The sequence below is a fragment of the Thamnophis sirtalis genome, unplaced genomic scaffold (genome assembly GCF_051295495.1).
Source record: "Thamnophis sirtalis isolate CommonGarterSnake01/CBP01778 unplaced genomic scaffold, rThaSir2_p1.2 scaffold_3, whole genome shotgun sequence".
Classification (NCBI taxonomy): domain Eukaryota; kingdom Metazoa; phylum Chordata; class Lepidosauria; order Squamata; family Natricidae; genus Thamnophis; species Thamnophis sirtalis.
Genome location: NW_028261383.1, coordinates 89,466,801 through 89,486,652, shown reverse-complemented (window position 1 = coordinate 89,486,652; position 19,852 = coordinate 89,466,801). Strand labels below are relative to the sequence as shown.

The window sequence follows — 19,852 nt, the reverse complement described above, 5'->3', positions numbered from 1 at the left end:
AAAGAAGACAACATTATTTATGGTTTTATGGTTTTATGGTTTTATTTGTATTTGTAGGCCGCCCTTTTCCCTGAGGGGACTCAGGGCGGCTCACAGAAAACCAAGGGAAGGGGGAATACGACATTGAGATTACAACACATAATAAAATAGCAAACAACATGCATACTACATTCGGGCGGGGTAACAGTCCTTATCCCCAGGCCTGACGGGCGAGCCAGTTCTTCAAGGCTATGCGGAAGGCCTGGACGGTGGAGAGAGTACGGATCTCTACGGGGAGCTCGTTCCAAAGGGTCGGGGCCACTGCTGAGAAGGCCCTCCTCCTTGTGGTTGCCAGCCGACACTGGCTGGCCGATGGAATACGGAGGAGGCCTAATCTATGAGATCTTATAGGTCGTAGGGAGGTAATTGGCAGAAGGCGGTCTCTCAAGTATCCAGATCCACTGCCATGTAGGGCTTTATGGGTGATCAATAGCACCTTGAAGCGCATCCGGAGATCGACAGGTAGCCAGCGCAGCTCGCGGAGGATAGGTGTAATGCGGGTGAATCGAGGTACACCCGCAATCACTCGCGCGGCTGCGTTCTGCACTAGCTGAAGTCGCCGGATGCTCCTCAAGGGCAGCCCCATGTAGAGCACGTTGCAGTATTCCAGCCTAGAGGTCACAAGGGCCCGAGTGACTGTTGTGAGGGCCTCCCGATTCAGGTAGGGTCGCAACTGGCGCACCAGACGTACCTGGGCGAATGCCCCCCTGGTCACAGCCGCTATATGGTGGTCGAATGACAGCTGTGGATCCAGGAGGACTCCCAAGTTGCGAACCCTCTCTGAGGGGTGTAAAATTTGACCCCCCAGCCTGAGTGTTGGATTATTGGTCAAATCTTTGGGAGGAAAACACAACAGCCACTCGGTCTTTTCCGGGTTGAGCACAAGCTTGTTAATCCTCATCCAGTCCATAACGGCTTCAAGCCCCCGGCCCATCACGTCAGCCGCTTCATTGATTTGGCACGGGGCGGACAGATACAATTGAGTATCGTCCGCATATTGATGGTATCTGATCCCGTGCCTGCGGATGATCTCCCCCAGCGGTTTCATGTAGATGTTGAATAGTAGGGGGGATAAGACCGAACCCTGCGGCACCCCATATTTTAGGGGCCTTGGGGACGATCTCTGCCCTCCCACTAACACCGACTGCGACCTGTCCGAGAGGTAGGAGGAGAACCACCGTAATACGGTGCCTCCCACTCCCACCTCCCGCAGTCGTCGCAGAAGGATACCATGGTCGATGGTATCGAAAGCCGCTGAGAGGTCAAGGAGGACCAGGATGGAGGAATGTCCCTCATCTCTGGCTCTCCAAAGATCATCCATCAATGCGACCAAAGCGGTTTCTGTGCTGTAACCGGGTCTGAAGCCTGACTGGAAGGGGTCTAGATAGTTTGCTTCCTCCAAGGACCGTTGGAGCTGAAAGGCCACCACCTTCTCAACAACCTTCCCCAGAAAGGGGAGGTTGGAGACCGGGCGATAGTTGTTAAGGGCAGCTGGATCCAAGGATGGTTTCTTCAGGAGGGGTCTCACCACCGCCGCTTTCAGTGCGGCGGGGAAGTTCCCCTCCCGAAGGGAGGCGGTTACAACCGCCTGGATCCAGCCTCGTGTCACCTCACTGCAGTTAGAAACCAGCCATGAGGGACACGGATCCAGAGCACAGGTGGAGGAACTTACAGCTCTCATGGCCTTGTCCACATCCCCGGGGGTAACTTCCTGAAACTCAACCCAGAGCTGTTCTACTTGGTCCCCCTGTGCCTCGGCTGGAACTGCAAGTGTGGAGTCCAAGTCCGCCCGAAACCGAGCAATTTTGTCCGCTAAGAATTGGGCATATTCTTCAGCTCTGCCCTGCAAGGGTTCCCCCGTCTCCCTTCTGTTCAATAGGGAGCGGGTTATCCTAAACAGGGCGGCTGGGCGGGACTCAGCGGATGCGACCAGGGAGGCTATGTGTGATCTTTTAGCTGCCCTAAGTGCCCTAGTATATTCCCTGGTGCAGGTGGTTACCATTGCTCGGTTCGATGCGGACTTATCGGACCTCCAACGGTGCTCTAGGCATCTCCTCCGGCGCTTCATCTCCCGGAGCTCCTCGGTGAACCAAGGAGGTCTCCGGGATCCGCTGCCTCGGAGGAGCCGCAGTGGCGCAATCCGGTCGAGGGCCTCTGACGCTGCCGAGTGCCACGCAGCAGCCAGAGTCTCCGCCGGACTGTGGGCGAAAGTGTCAGGAATAACCCCAAGCTCTGTCTGGAACTTTGCTGGCTCCATAAGACGCCTGGGGCGGAACCACCTGGTCGGTTCCTCCTCCCTACAGTGGGGGTTTGGCCTCCGGAAGTCGAGCCTCAGTAGGCAATGGTCTGACCACGACAGGGGTATGATGTCACTCCCCCTCAGACCAAGATCACACATCCACTGCTCCGAGAGAAATACAAGGTCAAGCATGTGTCCCGCTGAATGGGTTGGGCCTCGAATTATTTGGGTCAAGCCCATGGCTGTCATGGAAGCCATGAACTCCTGCGCCCCATCAGAGTTTTCACCGAGCGACGGCAAATTAAAGTCCCCCAGGACCATCAACCTAGGGAACTCAATTGCCAGCTCGGCTACCGACTCGAGGAGCGAGGGGAGGGCTGCTGCAACGCTGTTGGGAGGCAGGTACGTTAGCAGCAGACCCACTTGACCCTTGACCCACTTGACCCTATAAACTGGTAGGGTGTTTTGGATACACAGAATCTATTTTTAATGATTGGCGAGGAGGTTTTCCCTGTGTTCTCACCTACCTAGCACCTGGAGAGTAGCTGAAACGTTCACAAATAATTGTCCAGCTTCACCAAGGCAAGTATATATTCCACTGTCTTGTAACTGCACTGCTGGAATGAATAGGTTGTAATCAGTGATGTATGACTGAGGAACTCCAGAATCTAATTCTGATAAATTGCAGATGGCCTGTGATAAGAAAAGACAGATATTATTGAGCTGATTGGGAAATATGAGCTCTAATGCCCATTGCTATTATCTCCAATCCTTTACCAGACTTTAGGACTTTTCCTTGAATAGGGCTGGGAACCCACTGGTCCTCCACTAATATTTTGTTAATCCCAATTGTTCATGCTATTTCATTATTCATATATATTTAAGATTATGCTAGTGCCTAAATATTAAGCCATGAGGCCAATGACTTCACATCTGTATTTCTATATAAAAATATACTTAACAATAAAAAAATTGCAAGAGTAGGAGAGAGGGGAGGAAAGGGAAGAAGAGGGGAAGAGCAGAGGAGAGGAAGGGGAAGGAGAGAAGGGAAAGGAGAGGAGGAAGGAAGGAAGGAGAGAAGAAAGGAGGGAAGGAAGGAGGGAAGGAAGGAGAGAAGGAGAGAAGAAAGGAGGGAAGGAAGGAGGGAAGGAAGGAGGGAAGGAGAAAAGGAGAGAATAAAGGAGGGAAGGAAGGAAGAAGAAGTAGGATTGTTGTAAAATAAGATGGGTGTATGGGATGGTAAGAAAGCAATCTCAATTATATTGTCAATTGTAGGAGAGAAAAATTGTTATAAATACATATTATTAACAACAGTTATGAGATTATATAATTGTGAATGTATATATGAGAAATAAAATTTATTAATTTTCCAATAAAAAAATAAAAAAAATTGTTTTAAAAGCCAGTTAAAGTAGCTAGGAAGCTAAGACATAAGATTCTGTAGTACATCCATTTGATACCTAATTATCCTTTTTTTGCTTCTGTCTCTTACCCTTGTTTATTAGAAATGACTGAGGTTTGGGCTTATGAGGCAGTTTCAAGATTGAAGACAATCAGTATACTTTGTAATGAAGTAGTTCAGTGGTTCCCAAATTTGACAACTTTAAGACTTGTGGACTTCAACTCCCAGAATTCTCCAGCCAGCTCTGCTGGCTGGAGAATTCTAGGAGTTGAAGTCCACAAGTCTTAAAGTTGCCAAGTTTGGGAACCACTGAAGTAGTTAAAAGACAACCTGGATGAAACCATCAGGACGCAAAAGCAAACCAAGGTACAATATGCAGTTGAAGCAGCTTCCTTCAATTTGAATCACTGAGGACTACAACCCCCATCATCCCAGCTAGCCAATAGGTTCACGATGCCTGCACCTAGCCATGACGATGCCAAAATGATGACACATGGTGTCATTTTGCAAGCGCTGACATTTTTTTTAGCTGTGCATCACAAAGTTGCACCCAAATATCTTAGGAGAAGAGTTTTCATTGTGACATCGCAGCACATATTAAATCATTGGATGCCCATGAACGTCTTGCTGGTTAGGGATGGTACACATTGTTGTTCAACAGCTCCGGAAGTCTAGTCTTGCATGAACTGACTTATACAAGCCACAAGTAACTCTGAGCTCATTAAAGACAAACAATGCTAGCTAAGGCTCACGTCTAAAACCCTTAGAAATGACTTACATTTTCAGGAGAGGGATAGATCCATCTGCCATTATATTCATAAGAGTAATATTGTATTCTGCAGGAAATGTTGAATGGTTCTCCTTGTAACCGCACCTGGTCTGCTAGTCCTCCAATAGTAACTGTCAAAGGCTGATTGTTGTCTAAGAAAAGTCAGACGTGTCTGTTAAATACAGACTGAGCCGAAGCCATATCAGTAAAAGAAACCCAAATGTCTTCATATTTTCTTATGCTGTCCCTTTGCTATTTTTGCTTAATAACAGTGCATTTTTTAAAAAGCTCCTGACCCTTTCAGCATCTTTTCCAGCAAAGCTTGGACACAATTAATTGAGAAATTATTCCAGTTTTTCATGGAGGGGGTTTGCCATTTTACTTTACCAAATTTCAAACCAGTTTGGCAGTGACGGTAAAGGACAACTAATGTACTGAAGCAGCTATTCGTTGTCCTTCCTTGAACCTGGGATTTACACCTGTACCAACTTAACTGTCAAAGGCTGAAGGTTGTCTAAGAAAAGTTAGAAAAGTCTGTTAAATACAGACTGAGCTAGAAGGCTTGTCAGCAAAAGAGACCTAATGTCTTCATATTTTCTTATGCTATCCCTTTGGTATTTCTGCTTAATGACAGTGTATTTTCCAGTGCAGTTTTGACGCAACGGGTTGAAAAGTTATCATGGATCCAAGTCCCCATTTTACCTTACATTATTTCAAATCAGTTTGGCAGTGACAGTGAAGGACGACTAGTGTATTGAAACAGCTATTCATTCTCCTGCCAATATGGACAATTCTTCTTTGTTGGTTTATATTGATCTAGCATTGCACAGCAAAAAAGAATATAGAGAAGTTGGAATTAACCTCTCCACATTGAAAAAAAAAAGAACCACGTTTCTAACTGCTGCCATAACAACTGTCCTGAAAGGCTTGGAAACACGTGTTCAAATTGTGACAAAAGAGTAGTTCCTACCTACCAGAGACGGAAAGAGCAATTCTGCGTGAAATCACCCACTCTCCTTGAACCTGGGCTTTACACTCATAGATCCCTATATCACTCAGGTCTACTTGGTGAATCCATATTCCTTCCTTAGGACTGAAGGAGACTCTTGAATGAACTGGAGAAGAATTGTTAAGGAGGGTCATGTTGCCTGTGAATCCTGGGTCAGCAATCAGGCATGGAATCAAGGCATCGCTGCCCCTTTCCACAGAAGGATATACGCCGTGAAGGCCACACCACACCGATTCAGGATCTGTGGAAGAAATATGTTGGGAATCCATGATACCTTGGCATACATAGAAAAATAGCTAGAATTAATCTAAAATAAGGTTGCCTACTGCTGACTTGGTAGTCAGAGCAAAATCTGAGAGCTCAATAGAGGCCTCTTGTGTGCATTTGTTTGCTTATGAGATAAATCCTTTGCCTCAACCCAGCATAGACTCTAGAACAATGTACAGATATTAATTATAATAGAAGTAATAACAGGCTCCAATTTGGATCAGTCACCAGGACCAGAGGTTTAAGTTTTCTAAGTTTTTGGACTAGTGATGGAGCCCATTCTCATGGAACTGCTCTCTCACACTCTGGTGACTCAGATTGGATCCTGTAACATTACCAGGGACACGTATATTTGCCTTCATTTATAAAAGTAATAACATAATGCTTATAGTAGCCATTCAATATCAAGTAGCTTGGTGTGATGGCTCCACCAATATTTGGTAAAGTCAGTCTTGCCTCATATGGGCAAGTTGTTTCTCAGGAGAAGAGCTCCCTCTCATTGTGATTCATGATAGGAAAAGTTCTTCAGCAGGTTTCGGTCTCCGTCACTGAATGGACAGGCCCTGAATTGATCCCAGGCTCCAAGACTTACAGAGCTTTATATGTGAAAACTAGCATCTTTAACCATGCACAGGTAATAGGTAATAGCTATAAAGCAGTAGTGCAATGTAGCAGTAGAAGCATTTTGCAGCAGCTAAAGAATTTTCAAGGGAAAATTTCTTGGCCATGGCTTCTATTTGCTCATCAAGCAGTAGTTGTGAATCCAGAGTCATTTATGCCATCAAATCAACTTTGGCTCTTTAAAAAAAGATTTTCCCTAGGACACTTTGCAACCTCATCCTTCAGATCCTCCAGTTGTTAATCTAAAATTACAGATGTATTATCTTTGGGATACAAATTTACAATCTGTCCAAGAGTCAAGGTTGATAATGTCCTCAGATTGTTGGCATCTGAATTAACAACTGCCTCTTTCGCTTGAAAGGACTCCATTCTATGAGTCATCCAAATGAACTAATTTCCCATGATTGAACTGGACAAATTTACAGCAGGGACTTCCCATGATTGCTTTGTTTCATGTATGAAAAAAAATATTGATATACGTAGTTAAACCTTGCTGTAAAAAATTCTCAAGCAAGGGGTCAATTTCTAATCCTACGGGCCCATCTTTTCTATCTCCCACCAAGTGTCTTCACTACTTGATGGAGGAAGACCCTAACATATCCACAGCAAGCTTCACACTCCATACTTTACAAGCCCTCCATCCTCTGTAAAAAACACTGACAGCTGAAAGTGGAGGTATAGGGAATACATCCATCCCCCTAATTCTCAGTCAGTGTTTACTTAGCATACATAATGATTCATTTTCAGAACATATGAGAGATACTAACGAGAAATCTGGTTACCTGTCACAGCCACATATATAGTACTGATCCCCTCTTCTGGTTTGTTGACATAAGCACACTGGTAGCTTCCCATCTGGTTGCAACTAGTGTTAGGCATGTAGAGGATGCCATTGTCATACACCATCACACTGGACCCATTCTGGATACCGATCCACTCAACAGGGAATTTTCCTGAGCAAAGTAATTCAACCGATTTTCCTTGCTTCACTTTCAGAATGTCACGATTAGGGTAAATTCTGGGAGAAGCTGAACCTAAAATGAAGAAAAAGACTGATATTGTTTTTTGTGATTTTGCAATTCTTCATTCTGAGAAGTGGCTGGAATGCTATTGCTTTGTACTCATATAGACACACACACAATTTGGCTGCCCTTTTCACAACAGTGACTCTGGGTAGCAAACAAAGATGAAAAAAAAACCAAAGTTAAAAGCAACGTCCCATGAGATAAATCAATCTTAACATGGCATTAACAACCAAGCTTGCTTACCCTTCTGAGGACACAGTCAGGCCTTTGGAGTGTTACAAAAGATTCAAAGGAATAGAGTCATCTGAATCTCTGGAGCAATGTTTGGTCACAAAGCTATAGAAGGCTGTAGACATGATTGATTATAGGAGAGTTGTCTGAAATTTTGGGAAAAACTGACCAATCTAAACCAATTACTCTCTGGATGAAATGTGAATATACTATGCCACCTACCTTCAACATAACCATTCTGAATTAGCAGAATTACCATATTTGGAAGACATTAAACCATGTCAGGGTCAAGATCACCTGGAACTGCCAGTGTTAAGATAGGCAGTGCCACGGTGGCTTGCTTCCCACTGGCCCAACTGTTCCACCAGTATAGAAGAGCAGGTATCCCCCGTAGATTTATAATCAACCTGATCTTATCAATGTGTCCATTTAATTGAAGCTTGTTGTGTGCTGGCATCTTCAGGTCAGCAATGACTTTTCCTATAGCAAGCAGTTCCACAGGTTGTTCGGTTTCATCTTTCTCCTTGTTGCCTGATTTTATTTCTCACTTTTGAGAACTGGTCACTTTTTGATATCTCCTTAAGTCTACAGTACCCACTATCTGTCTCTTTTTCCCTTGGTCAGGCTGCCTTTTGCTAGATCTATGTGAATACCTTAACTATTTTGCTTCTCTAGCTGTTGCTTGCTGCAAATTCACTTCTACATGAACTTACTATCCCTTGTAAGTTCTCTCATAGCAGTGCTGGTTTTAAACTACCGTAAAGACAGGGAATTGCAAAATAATAGTCTCTACTCATGGTTGCTGGGCCCATAATCTTTTACCAAAGAAAGCCAATGGTCATTATTGATATTCTTCCAGTGGGTAGAGCCATAATTTCATGCCTTTTTTGTGACAGTTACATGTCCAACCACAATACCCTATTCCAACAATGGTGAACCTATGGCACGCCTGCCAGAGGGGTCACACAGAGCTGTCTCTGTGGGAATGTACGCCATCGCCAGCTGCTCTTATGGTTTCCAGAACACACATGTGCACCAGCCAGCTGGTCTTCGTGGGCACATGAGCACCTGAAAGCCACCTGAAAATGGCCCAGAAAACGGCCGAAACCAGCCTGAAAACAGACCATTTTGGGGGCATTTTCAGGCCTGAAAAGCAGCCTGAAAAATGGCCCCAAATTGGCTTAATTTTTTTTTGCAGCGTCAGTAATTTCTTTGGACCCCAGCATATATTTTTAAGGAAAAGATGGGGAAGTGAGAAATATCTCTGTGACTCAGATCTGCTGAGGAAGGCATCTGAAAAGACAAACTTTTTAGTCCCTTACAGCAACAGAGGAAACACATTGAGACTGGTGGCCGCTGTCCCTCTTCTGTGGTTGTCTCCCCTGCCTCATCCTCCCCTCCTCATTTTAACTCTCCAATGCTGCTGTTCTTTCACTTCTGTTTTTTTAGTGCTTGACTTCTGAGGGAGCAAGTGGGGTGGGATGGGCCTCTATGACATACTCATGGCAGTCTCCTGAAATGAATTCTGCTATTACCTCGGGCAGGGGGCGGGGGAAGGCTCCCCATAGATTTCAGCCCTTTAGTCTGTGATGTTTTGTTTTTTAAGTGTTTAAAAGGTTTTTTTTAAACAGTTGGATCTTTTTATTATTTATGTCTATATTAAGCTTTGACTACATCCTGACATGTCTTAAGCTTCTTTGACGAGAAAAGTAAAACACATAAGTTACAATTATTAACAATATTTTTTTTTAAAAAAGAGTGAATAAACATGAACTATGTGTAAGCTCTGATTCACATAGTGTCAAAGAGGACATCAAAATTCCCTAGTTTTAAGTTCTGCAAAAACAAAGCTTCTCTGAATGTCATGGCTGCAATCCAATGAAACAAATTTGGTTTTAACGTGAGAAGTAACTGTTGAGATGAATGTGGCTGTGCAGCTAGCTGGCCTGTTGAGACTGAGCTTGCTGAAATGTTCTGATGGATTAATAAAGAAATATGTTGGTGTTTCTAAAACAGGATCTAGATTTGGGTGAGGCAGCTTTTGCAGCAGTTATAAGCAGGCCAGAATTATGCCTCCTCTCTTGGAGAAAACATACATTAACACTAAGGTTACATCTCGTTTATCATATTGATAATCTGCTTGTGTCTTGCTAGAACCAGGCCAATATTAATTGTACTATTTGCTGACATATAAAATGAAAAAAAAATCCTTAAATAAATATTACCCTGTCTGATAGGTTGCAGTTGAGTGAAAATCAGTGGTGATATTCAGCTGGTTGGTAAATCACCCCTTCTTCCGCTATCAAAGTGGATCCTGGGTGCTGTGCTGCAATGGAGAAATGGTCAATGGAGCGGCCAGCATGAGGGAAGAAGAAGGCCTCTTTTCCTCTTTCTTCTCTCTCTTCTTCCTCCTTTTTCACCAGCTGCTCTATTGCCTGTTTCTCCATTGCAGCACTGTGCCCTGCATCCACTTGATAATGGGGTGATGGTATAATTTAACAACTGGTTCTCCAAGGATCAGGTTGGCTGTCACAGGAGGCTCAGTTTTCTAAAGCACAGGACCAGAAGTAACATATGGAAACTAATCAATGAAAGAACCAACTAAAACTAAGGAGCAATTTCCCAACACTTAATCAGTGGAACAACTTATCCCCAATAGATGTGAGTACTCTAACAATGGAAGTTTTAAAGAAGAGATTGGACAATCATTTGTATGAAATGATATAGGGTTTCATGCAGGGGATTGGAATAGAAGACCTCCAAGATTCCTTCCAACTCTGTTAATCCGCTATTACATTATCTTGTTTTATATGGCTAACTGGTTATACTTGGTTAATATCTTTGAACTGGAATTTTAATTATGATAAATATCTTTGCAAGTAACATTTCCTTGCTTTCCACTTTTGTTTGCTGAAAGCAACATAGAATCATAGCAGTGGAAGAGATCTTTGGGGTCTAATCCAGCTCCCTGTCCCATGCAAGGATCCTCCTACTGCCCTGGACAATCTTTTCTTGAAAACTTTCAATGATGAAACAATGAAAACATTCTTATCTTTGGATGCTCTAGAGAATAAATCCACAACCCCTGACCTATGATTGGGAAGTCAAGAACCAATGGGTAGCAGCTTTATAGTGAGACATCCAAACTTCAAATAAGGAAGAATTTCTTGACTTTAAGAGCTACTGTGTTTCCCCCAAAATAAGACAGTGTCTTATTTTCTTTTGACCCCTGAAATAAGTGCTTGGCTTTATTATTTTTGAGGTGCATGAGGTGGCAAGCATGGTCACCTCATGGCTACTGCTGTGTTGCAATATTTTTGGGGTGGACTTATTTTCAGGGGAGGGCTTATTTTAGCGCATGCACTCAAAAGCCCAATTTTATTATCCGGGTCTTATTTTCAGGGAAACAGGGTATCAAGGTATTGAACAACCTGCTTCCCGAACCTATGGATGTTCCAAGCAACATGTGCCTGCATTTTTTTAACAGCCTGTTCTTCCTTGCTCAACATCCATTTTGTATTGTGGCAAACAAGACTAGACACAGTATAGGTAGCCCTCACTTACTAATCACAGCTGGGACTGGCAACACGATTACTAAGTGATGGGGTGCATAATGCGGAATGTCTTGTGACTCCACTGACTAATGGTACCTGACTGAGACAGACAAATTGTAAGAAAGTAGATTTTGGTTGGCTGCTTGCTAGAACACTGAGAAATTTCCCTTCGGAAACCAATTTGATCCAGTAGACCACTGGGATGGATCATCTAAATGTGGTCCTGCAGAAATCATGGATGACTAACAATTGCAACTTGATCAATGCATGATTTGACCATGGCAATGGAATATTAGAAATCTCCTTCATTTTCACATCAGCTAACATCTTCCCTGAAACAAAAACAAGGTCCAACAATACGTGTTGGGTTCAAGATTACTTGAAAGGTGTCTATGATTACTATGGAGTACATAAATTCCTCAGCCAGGATTCCTAGCTCCCAGATCCTTCAACACCAAAAGTTGTGGGTTCTCTGCCAATAGCTCAATTCCCTGACCTTCCAAGCTTGACTTAATTTGGAATTATCTTACTGTAATTGTCTTAGTGGCATTGTATTAATTTCAAATTATTTTAGTCTTCTTAATGGCATTATCTTAATTTGGAATTATCTTACTTGTTTTAATGGAATTGTCTTAATTTGGATCTATCTATCTATCTATCTATCTATCTATCTATCTATCTATCTATCTATCTATCTATCTATCTATCTATCATCCATCTCTCACCTATCTATCTAGATCTAGATAGATAGATAACCACACTAACAATTAGCTTTGTTTTATTTCCATGATATAATCACATAACCAATTCAGATATATCTCTATGACACCTATATATTCATTTTATGGTTTTTTTATTCATTGGGATTAGTGTGAGAAGAAATGACAAGCAGAGAACACATACTGCCCAGGAGAAGGATACTGGAATATTTTGCATCAATTAAAGTTATTTTAGCCCAGATTAAAACAACAAATGTGTTCTAATCTATCATGACAAATAATCTATTCAGACAAGAATTTAAAAAGAGATAGACTTGTTCATAGAAATTGATACATTATTAACAAAGCACCTTTCCTTATTTCAATAATACAGGATTAAAAACAATCATCCTACTTGCCAACTGTCAAAAAAATAGTAAGCAAAAGAAATTGTATAGTAATTGAAATAGAAATAGGACTATATGAAACCAAAACTAGCATACGTTGTTGATTCTAAATTTATAAATTAATCTGGGACAAAACATTTAGAGTTACTCAGTGTTTAATAAACCAGGTGCATCTTTATATGACCAAGTTGAAAGAAGCACAAAGGTCAATCCGGTATATAAAATTTTAGAACAAATAATAACCAGAACCATAAACAGTACCCTACACATTCAACTATTTCAAGTCTTATTTCTTTGCATATTTATTTTGTCAAGGAACACTTAATTTATTTGTATAGAAGATTCCATGGATTGTTCAAAAAGATGGACTGGTTATTTTGTAGCCCTTGGTAAGCTGAAATGGAACAGTACAGTCCCAATTGCTGTTTATATCATCAATAAGAATTGTTTAACTTATTTATTTAGGAAAATTTGTTCTCAATTTCTTAAGCTTCCAAAGAACTGTTGAGTTTTCAGACCAGTGCAGAAAATCAGACAGCTAGAATTTAGATTGACTTTTTGATAAAGAATGGAACAATCTGATAAAGATTAATTTTGAAATCCACCAAATATTTGGATAAAGACTGAGAATACAACAGATTGATTTGTAGGTTTATCATGTATAGCAGATAAAGTAGAGCAGAGATCAAGAACAGATAAAAAAAATTGGTAATATTATTAAGAACATCTTTGCTCACCAATAGGGTAAAAAGTAAATAAGCTTCCAGATTTAAAGAAAACAATCTAATAAAACATGATTTTAAAAGAGTTATAGCAGAATGGAACATGGACATTTATGTTCACGAGTATTAGCATAACATGTAGAACCAGTTCATGTAGCCACAGAAACTTGGTGTTGGGGAGGATAATATTTAACAAATATAAACTAACAAATTTGAACTAATATGGAACAGGTTTGTGTTTATTTTTGGATGCGTGTGTATACGTTTGTGTGTAATCTTTATCAGCACTCAAGTTTCTTATTATGAAATATCAGACTCTCATACTGTAACTTACAGTCTGTAAGTAGAAGAATAAATTGCAGGAGCATTCCTAGAAAATTCTACCTAATTTTCCCCACCATCCATCAATTCAATTTGTGCATTTATTCTGAAATAAGGCCTGGGGATAAGATCCGAACCTCGCCCCACCCGAATGCTGAATGAATGTTGTGTTTTATAGGTTTATTTTTTTATTCACATTTTGTTTTCTTTCTTGTGTTTTGTCCTGCACTCCCTTCCCATTGATTGTAAGCCGCCCTGAGTCCCCTCAGGGAAAAGGGCGGCCTATAAATGTCAATAAAACTAAAACTAAACTAAAATTATGTCAATTCAGAGATTTTGTAAACTAGATTAGGGTTATAGAGGTGCACACATTAATTTTTGGTGACAATCATTTTACCAAATTCAATAGCAGTTGTAGACTGGCAGGAATGTTTGCCTCTGAGGCTTGAGGGAAAGCTTCCTACTGGTGTTTTTCTCCTGCCCAAATCAACTGAATGGCAACAGGAGGTTGCTACAAAGCAACTATCATTTCATCATGTTCAAAAATGTTGCGGAGTCAGCTTATGATGGTGGAGTAGGAGGAGAATATCAAAAAAGTAGGTGGGTGGGAAGTTGCTACCAACTTCAGAGCAGGACAGTTTTAATGCTGTCTCTGAATTTCTCTCGCCAGCAAGTAACACTGATATGGGATCAACATATCCTTTTCCATCCTTCAGCTTTCTCCATTCATATGTCCATCAAATCTATTCTCATTACAGGTTTATCAATAGTAATAGCCATAAAAGATATTAAGTAGAGCTTATCTACTTAAGAAGGAAAGATAGGCTGTGAGGTGTGAACTTGGCTGCCTTTCCAATATCTAGTTCCATAATTTTCACTCACGCTGAAATACATGTTCAGATATTCTCATTAAAAAGGTCTTTGCATGGTCTGTTTAAAAAAAAGGCACACAATAAACCACGATTCCCCTTTCCTATCTCTGATATTAAAAGGTGAAAACTCTGAAATTTGGGGTTACAGCACTGAACAGAGGAACAAAATATTTAAACTTTTTTTTTTTAAAAAAGAAGCCCATTTGTTAACCTGGTTTTGACTTTTAAAGTTTGCTTGCTGGCAGTGTGTCCTCTGTAAAATTTGGGGAAAATTTGAATGGCAGAGGGAATATGTTTCATCAGTACAACAAAACTAGCTAGGCATGAAGGAAGTTCCATCTCTTTCTTACTTGGAATTGGGTGATTAATTTTCGAGTTTTCATCTTCTCCTTACAGGTCTGAGGAAACAAGCTGTCCAGAAAATGGCCAGCACCTGTGCTGCTGTCCGCCTGTCTCTTTAAGCCCTCTCCCCACCCAGGCGGGAAACCTTGATTATAAAAGCTGTGCTGAGAGGCAGCTCAGAGTGCAGTATGTGGGGGAGAGAGAATAAGCTTCTGTCTGTGTGTGGAAGTAAAGTAGCCAGAGAGTAACCAGAATTTTCTCTAGCAGTACTCAGAAGAAATAGGAGTAGTAGTTCTCAGAAGAAATAGTAGTTACTGTGGGAATAGAATTGTGGAAGAATGGAGTAGGATGGAGTAGTAGTGCATAATAGCTTATGGAATAGGGGTGAGTAGTACATAATAGCTTGTGAATGCTTGTGTGTGTAGCACTTATGTTGTTGGCTTCAGTGGATCCCACTGAAATAGATATACTAAAAAAAAACCATGACAAGAGAGGGGAGGCAGGGTAGGATATCTGTAAAACAGTGGGATAGCCAATGTAGGGTGGCAACTACACAAATAATAAGCTCAAGAGTTCATTAAACACTCCATGAAAGGAAAACAAACCCTAGATACAAAAGGAAAAGAGGTTGGTCCTCACAGAAGTCAGACTTTGGAGAAAATGACTAACAATCCTGGCTGTAGAAACCAGATCTCTTAACCAAAACCTGCACCACACAAACAGACATGGAAAAGAGAAGGGATAGATTCTCCCTTAGAAAAACTACTACCTAAGGTATCCACTCTCTGCCTATAGTTAAATCAAAGAAGATAGACCAGCCCGAAATGGAGCTGGACTCTGATACTTTGATGTTGCGGAAATATTAAAGCAGCCTCAAAAAGAAAGGCTTCAACTAATTAAAGAGCAAAAGAAAAGCTTCAACTAATTAAAGAGAAAAAAAGAGCGGCTTTGAAGGGAGGCAGAAAGTAAACATAAGCTAAGATGGGAAAAGAGTGAATGAGGCAAGAAAGAGATGAAGGGACTGATAGACTTAAAAGGAATGCTCAATAGCAAAAGAAAATGCTTTGACTAAAGAGAAAGAATGCTTTTGGAGGGAGGCAAGGAGTAAAGATATGCTAGAATAAGAAAAGAGTGAACAAGAGATAAGATGAATTGAGGGCGGCTGGTAGACTTAAAGGAGGGCATCAAATCATTTGTAAAAGCCGGCTGCGTGATCTTGAGCCAGTCACACTCAGCCCATCTCACTCAAAGCATAATTGTGGGGAAAATAGGAAGGAGGTGTGTTGGATATGTTCACTACCTGAGTTGTTTGTGAAAATAGGGCAGGATAAGAATAAAAAAAATTCTAAGTTGATAAAGACAGAAAAGCCTATTTTATCATGTTTGAAAGTGTTGCTATCTCTTGTAAATTCCCTGAGGGTGAATGGCTGACCAGAATACTCCATGTTTAACTGGAAAGATTTTGAGAGCTTGTAGTAGTCTTCCACCAAGAGAAGTAATGGACTACACCCATATTCAGGAGATAATTCTATATAGGCATGGTATCATTCCCTAAACCTATAGACAATAATTTAGAAGCTACACATACAGTTAGGAGCTAAAATATAATGAGGGATTCGTGAATTGTGGGCAAGACTGGAGGACATAAAGCAGGAAATGGTTGAGGTTGGATGGAAGGGAGCAAAGAAAAAGTGATAGAAGTAGTGTTGGGACAGTTTCTACCCTTATCAAAGTGAGGTTTGGAGTGGAAGAACACTGCCAGAAATGGGTCAAAGGGCACTAGACCTGGCAGATTTTAAATATAACCTAGTACTTGATACTAATGCATGAAGATTGCAAAAATCGGTGGCAGCATAGCGGAATCAAATGTGCAACACTCATCTCTATTATCTAAATCTAATTACTCTTATTACATTCAATTATACTACTAGTTTTTACTGATGGTTGTTACCATTGATATAACCCTATTGCTATAAAACCAGCTTTTCAGTTTCTTCAAAGTATAAAAGAAAAATCTCTCTTGCCAATTCTAATGCTGACTTAAACTAGGTTTTTGCATGGAGTTTCAGAACATTTCCAAGAAGTGGCCTATTTCCTTCATATTTTCAGTAACAATTGGCCACTGGCTTTGCCACATCACTGTGTTGCATAATAGTGACCTTCAGTTTGAAGCATATTGTCTTTTTCTTCCACCAAGGCATGAGCATGAAACAACTACTACTATTACTACTTCTTCTTCTTCTTCTTGACTTTTGGAAACTAAAAGAAGTACAGTCAACTTTTTGTACAGTGTGAACTTTTCCAGTTTGTGGCTGTAAATGTTTGATGCTACCAATTTACTAGGAAGAAATTACTTGATGAAAATTCACTCTCCCCTTTCCCTTTAGTTAAAATTTCTACCAGAAAAAGCAGACTGACAATCAAAGTACAGGTTAGTTGTACCATTCATGGTGAAGTGAGAAACCATCCATGGTTAAAGCTTGAGAAAAGATTACAGACATGCTTTAGTCATGTAAAATATTTCCAAAATTTATCCTTCCTTTAAAATATTTTGATCAAATCTTCATTTAGATGCTGAAGATGCTATACATCTTAAGTGTACTGATGAAGTACACTTAAAAATCAAATATGAACCAAAAATTTAAATTAAAATAAAATACTTCTTGGTGAAGAAAAACCTTCCTCACTTCCAAATGGAATAACACATTACTGATTTTCTGAACAGAAAATAGTCATTTGTCCTAACTGAACTGACTGATTCAGCTTCTATGCTTAATTTGTTAGTATTCTAGTCAAAAAATTAATACTTGAGATTACAAAACAAAAAAAACAAATGCCCAATTCTAAAACTTATTTTTTTCCAAAACAGGCATTGTATATACATAAAATGAACATTGTGCTTGAATATTCAACACATTAATCAATTTATTCAAAAAAGAATGAAGAAAATGGTCAAAGTTTTAAAAGTAAAACTGAAGGCATTAATGCGATATTGGACGTATCCAACTGGCAACCATAACAATAAAAGCAATAAAAGATTTGGCTAACCATATAGTTTCCTTCAACAGAAAATTTAAAAACACATTTTTAGTCTTTATCCTATTGCCGTGCATGTAAAAACACTAAAGAACTATTACGTTTCTAACTCAGTTTTCCTCATTTGGAACCCTCTAGAGATATTAGATTGCAACTTTCATCACAACAAACCAACATAGCAAATGGCCTTAAGGCTGAAGGGGGCTGAAGAGAGTTGTAATCCATTATAGATTGGTGGGTTGGTTACAGCTGGAAAAAGTTGCTGTTCTTCTCAGTTGCTACAGCTTACTTATGTGTGAATGGAATGAACAAGAAGACCTACCTTGCCAGATAGCTGCCGCTATCAGAACCAAAAGAGGGCCCATTTGCCCTGGAGTGAAGGTGTCCCACCCAGCACAAGTCAGGTGTGGTGTGCTAGGAGAACAGCGCCAGTGCCTTGGCTCAGGGAATCTTTCTAAGTGGAAAACAAAGGATGAGGCAACAAAGGCTGCTAATCCTTCAGTTGTGTATTCTTTGTGCCTGCTTGTTTGTTGGAGGAAGATACTTCTCGTTTTCTGAAAAAGACCACAAGTTAGGAAATTTCTAGCTCCAAAAAAAGAACACGCAAGAATGTGTCATGAACATTCAGTAGAAGGGAGGAGAGAGGAGGGTACAGCTCAAGGAGGCCCCATTTAAAATACTCTTTTAAAGACTGATTCAATCATGTTCTAATAGTACTGGCTTGTATTTGCAATCAGAAGAGATAATTTGGGAATGGCACCTCCTTTTCAGGCACTCACCTAGAGACAATATGCAGCCAAGGAAGTGGGCATGTGTTTATCTGTGCAAATTGTGTCTACCTGTCCTGACCTAACCACCCTAAGTTCAAGAGATCTGAAAGCTCATGGTGGTTCACACAACTGACTATAGTTGGAGGTTTATTGGGGCAATCCTGGTTGCTGAGGTTAAACCTACGTTAGGCTCTGATGCATGTGATGTATCCTATGACTGGACATAGCTGCAATGCATGTGAGAATTTGGCAGTGTGGAGGCTGAGGCCAGAGTTTAGCAAGTGCAGCTTCAGCTCTAGATCAGAAGAGAAATTTAGAAATGCACATCTAAAACAATATTTTGTATATGAAAAATCTTTTTTTTATGCTGTGGTAAAATCAAGTCGTGCTGCTTCAGTGACCCTCGTGAGATAGAAAACATGACTACAAAAAAAGGAGTTCCATACTTCATTTTTTCCCTCCTTTTTCAACTTCCTAGGAAAGAGAAATACTGAAGGGTGGAAAGCAGCTAAGTAGATCGTAAACCACTGAGCATTTTGAATATGATGTACAAATGCAATATATAAATACATACATCACTATCAATTTTTTTATGGCTATCTCTCCCCCCCCACCCCATGGTTAATATTTCATTGCTGTCTGGGCAAGTCAGTGGCACATGGCCTACATTAAGACTACAATTCAGAACATATTCATTAAAGCCTGCTTAGTTAGCAACAAACAGCCAATTCCAAAAGTGGAGAATACTGCATGAAGTAAGGTCCCCAAATAATGCAGAATAGTGATTCCCCCACCCAAAGTCATCCATCAACCGTATATCTTCAGGTATTCTTACATCATCTTTCAATGAATATGGATGAATCTGCCCTCTACTTCTTCCTGGGAATCTGAGGAATTCCTAGGAATTATTACATTATTAAAATGACTTGAGGTTAATTTGCAGCAGAGTGTATACCACATGGTGGCTTGTTTGCTGATACACTTATACAGGAATATTTTGGTAGCCAATACTAGAAGCAAAATAGAGGGGGGGAAAGCATCTCTAGGTGAATGTTTACTTGAAATTAAATGCCACCTTTCTCACATATATATGCCCAGCTAGAGAAAAGGAGCCAAGGGCCCCCAGTGCACAGAAGAAAAGGTGGAAATTGAGTGGAAAGTTTTGATTATAACAGACATGGGAACTTCAGTTCCAGGGATGTAAGCAAGGTCTGTACAGAACCTCTGTGCGAAACCAGACTTTTGGCACTGAGGAGAAATGAGGAGTAGCAACTTTGAAGTTGACCCATGTGGAAAAGCCATCAAGACTTGTAACTATCTATAATTGGATGAATTGCATCCAGGGAAGAAAGGTGAAAATAGCCCAAATGGAACAGTTAGATAGTATGCAGGAATTTATCACTGAAATGGTAGAGATCTCTACTTTGTAAACAGCTGCTCTGTCATGCATTGTGGTCAAATCTCTAAAATTGGCCATATCATCCAAATAGGAAAAAAGAATTTCATGCTTCCAGCAGAGATAAATTCT

General features: G+C 40.7%; 1 protein-coding gene across 1 annotated transcript in view; it reads right to left on the bottom strand.

Annotated features, from left to right (window-relative positions):
• Positions 1-18,065, bottom strand: part of CSF1R (colony stimulating factor 1 receptor) — a 43,332-nt gene extending 25,267 nt beyond the window's left edge. Inside the window, exons 1-5 of the mRNA XM_087709462.1 lie at positions 17,877-18,065; positions 7,129-7,380; positions 5,424-5,699; positions 4,459-4,601; positions 2,806-2,971 (exon numbers count right to left, since the gene is read on the bottom strand). Of these exons, the coding sequence (XP_087565588.1) occupies positions 2,806-2,971; positions 4,459-4,601; positions 5,424-5,699; positions 7,129-7,380; positions 17,877-17,919 (880 nt within the window). The 5' untranslated portion in view covers positions 17,920-18,065. The remainder of the gene's footprint in view (positions 1-2,805; positions 2,972-4,458; positions 4,602-5,423; positions 5,700-7,128; positions 7,381-17,876) is intronic.
• Positions 18,066-19,852: the final 1,787 nt, after the last annotated feature.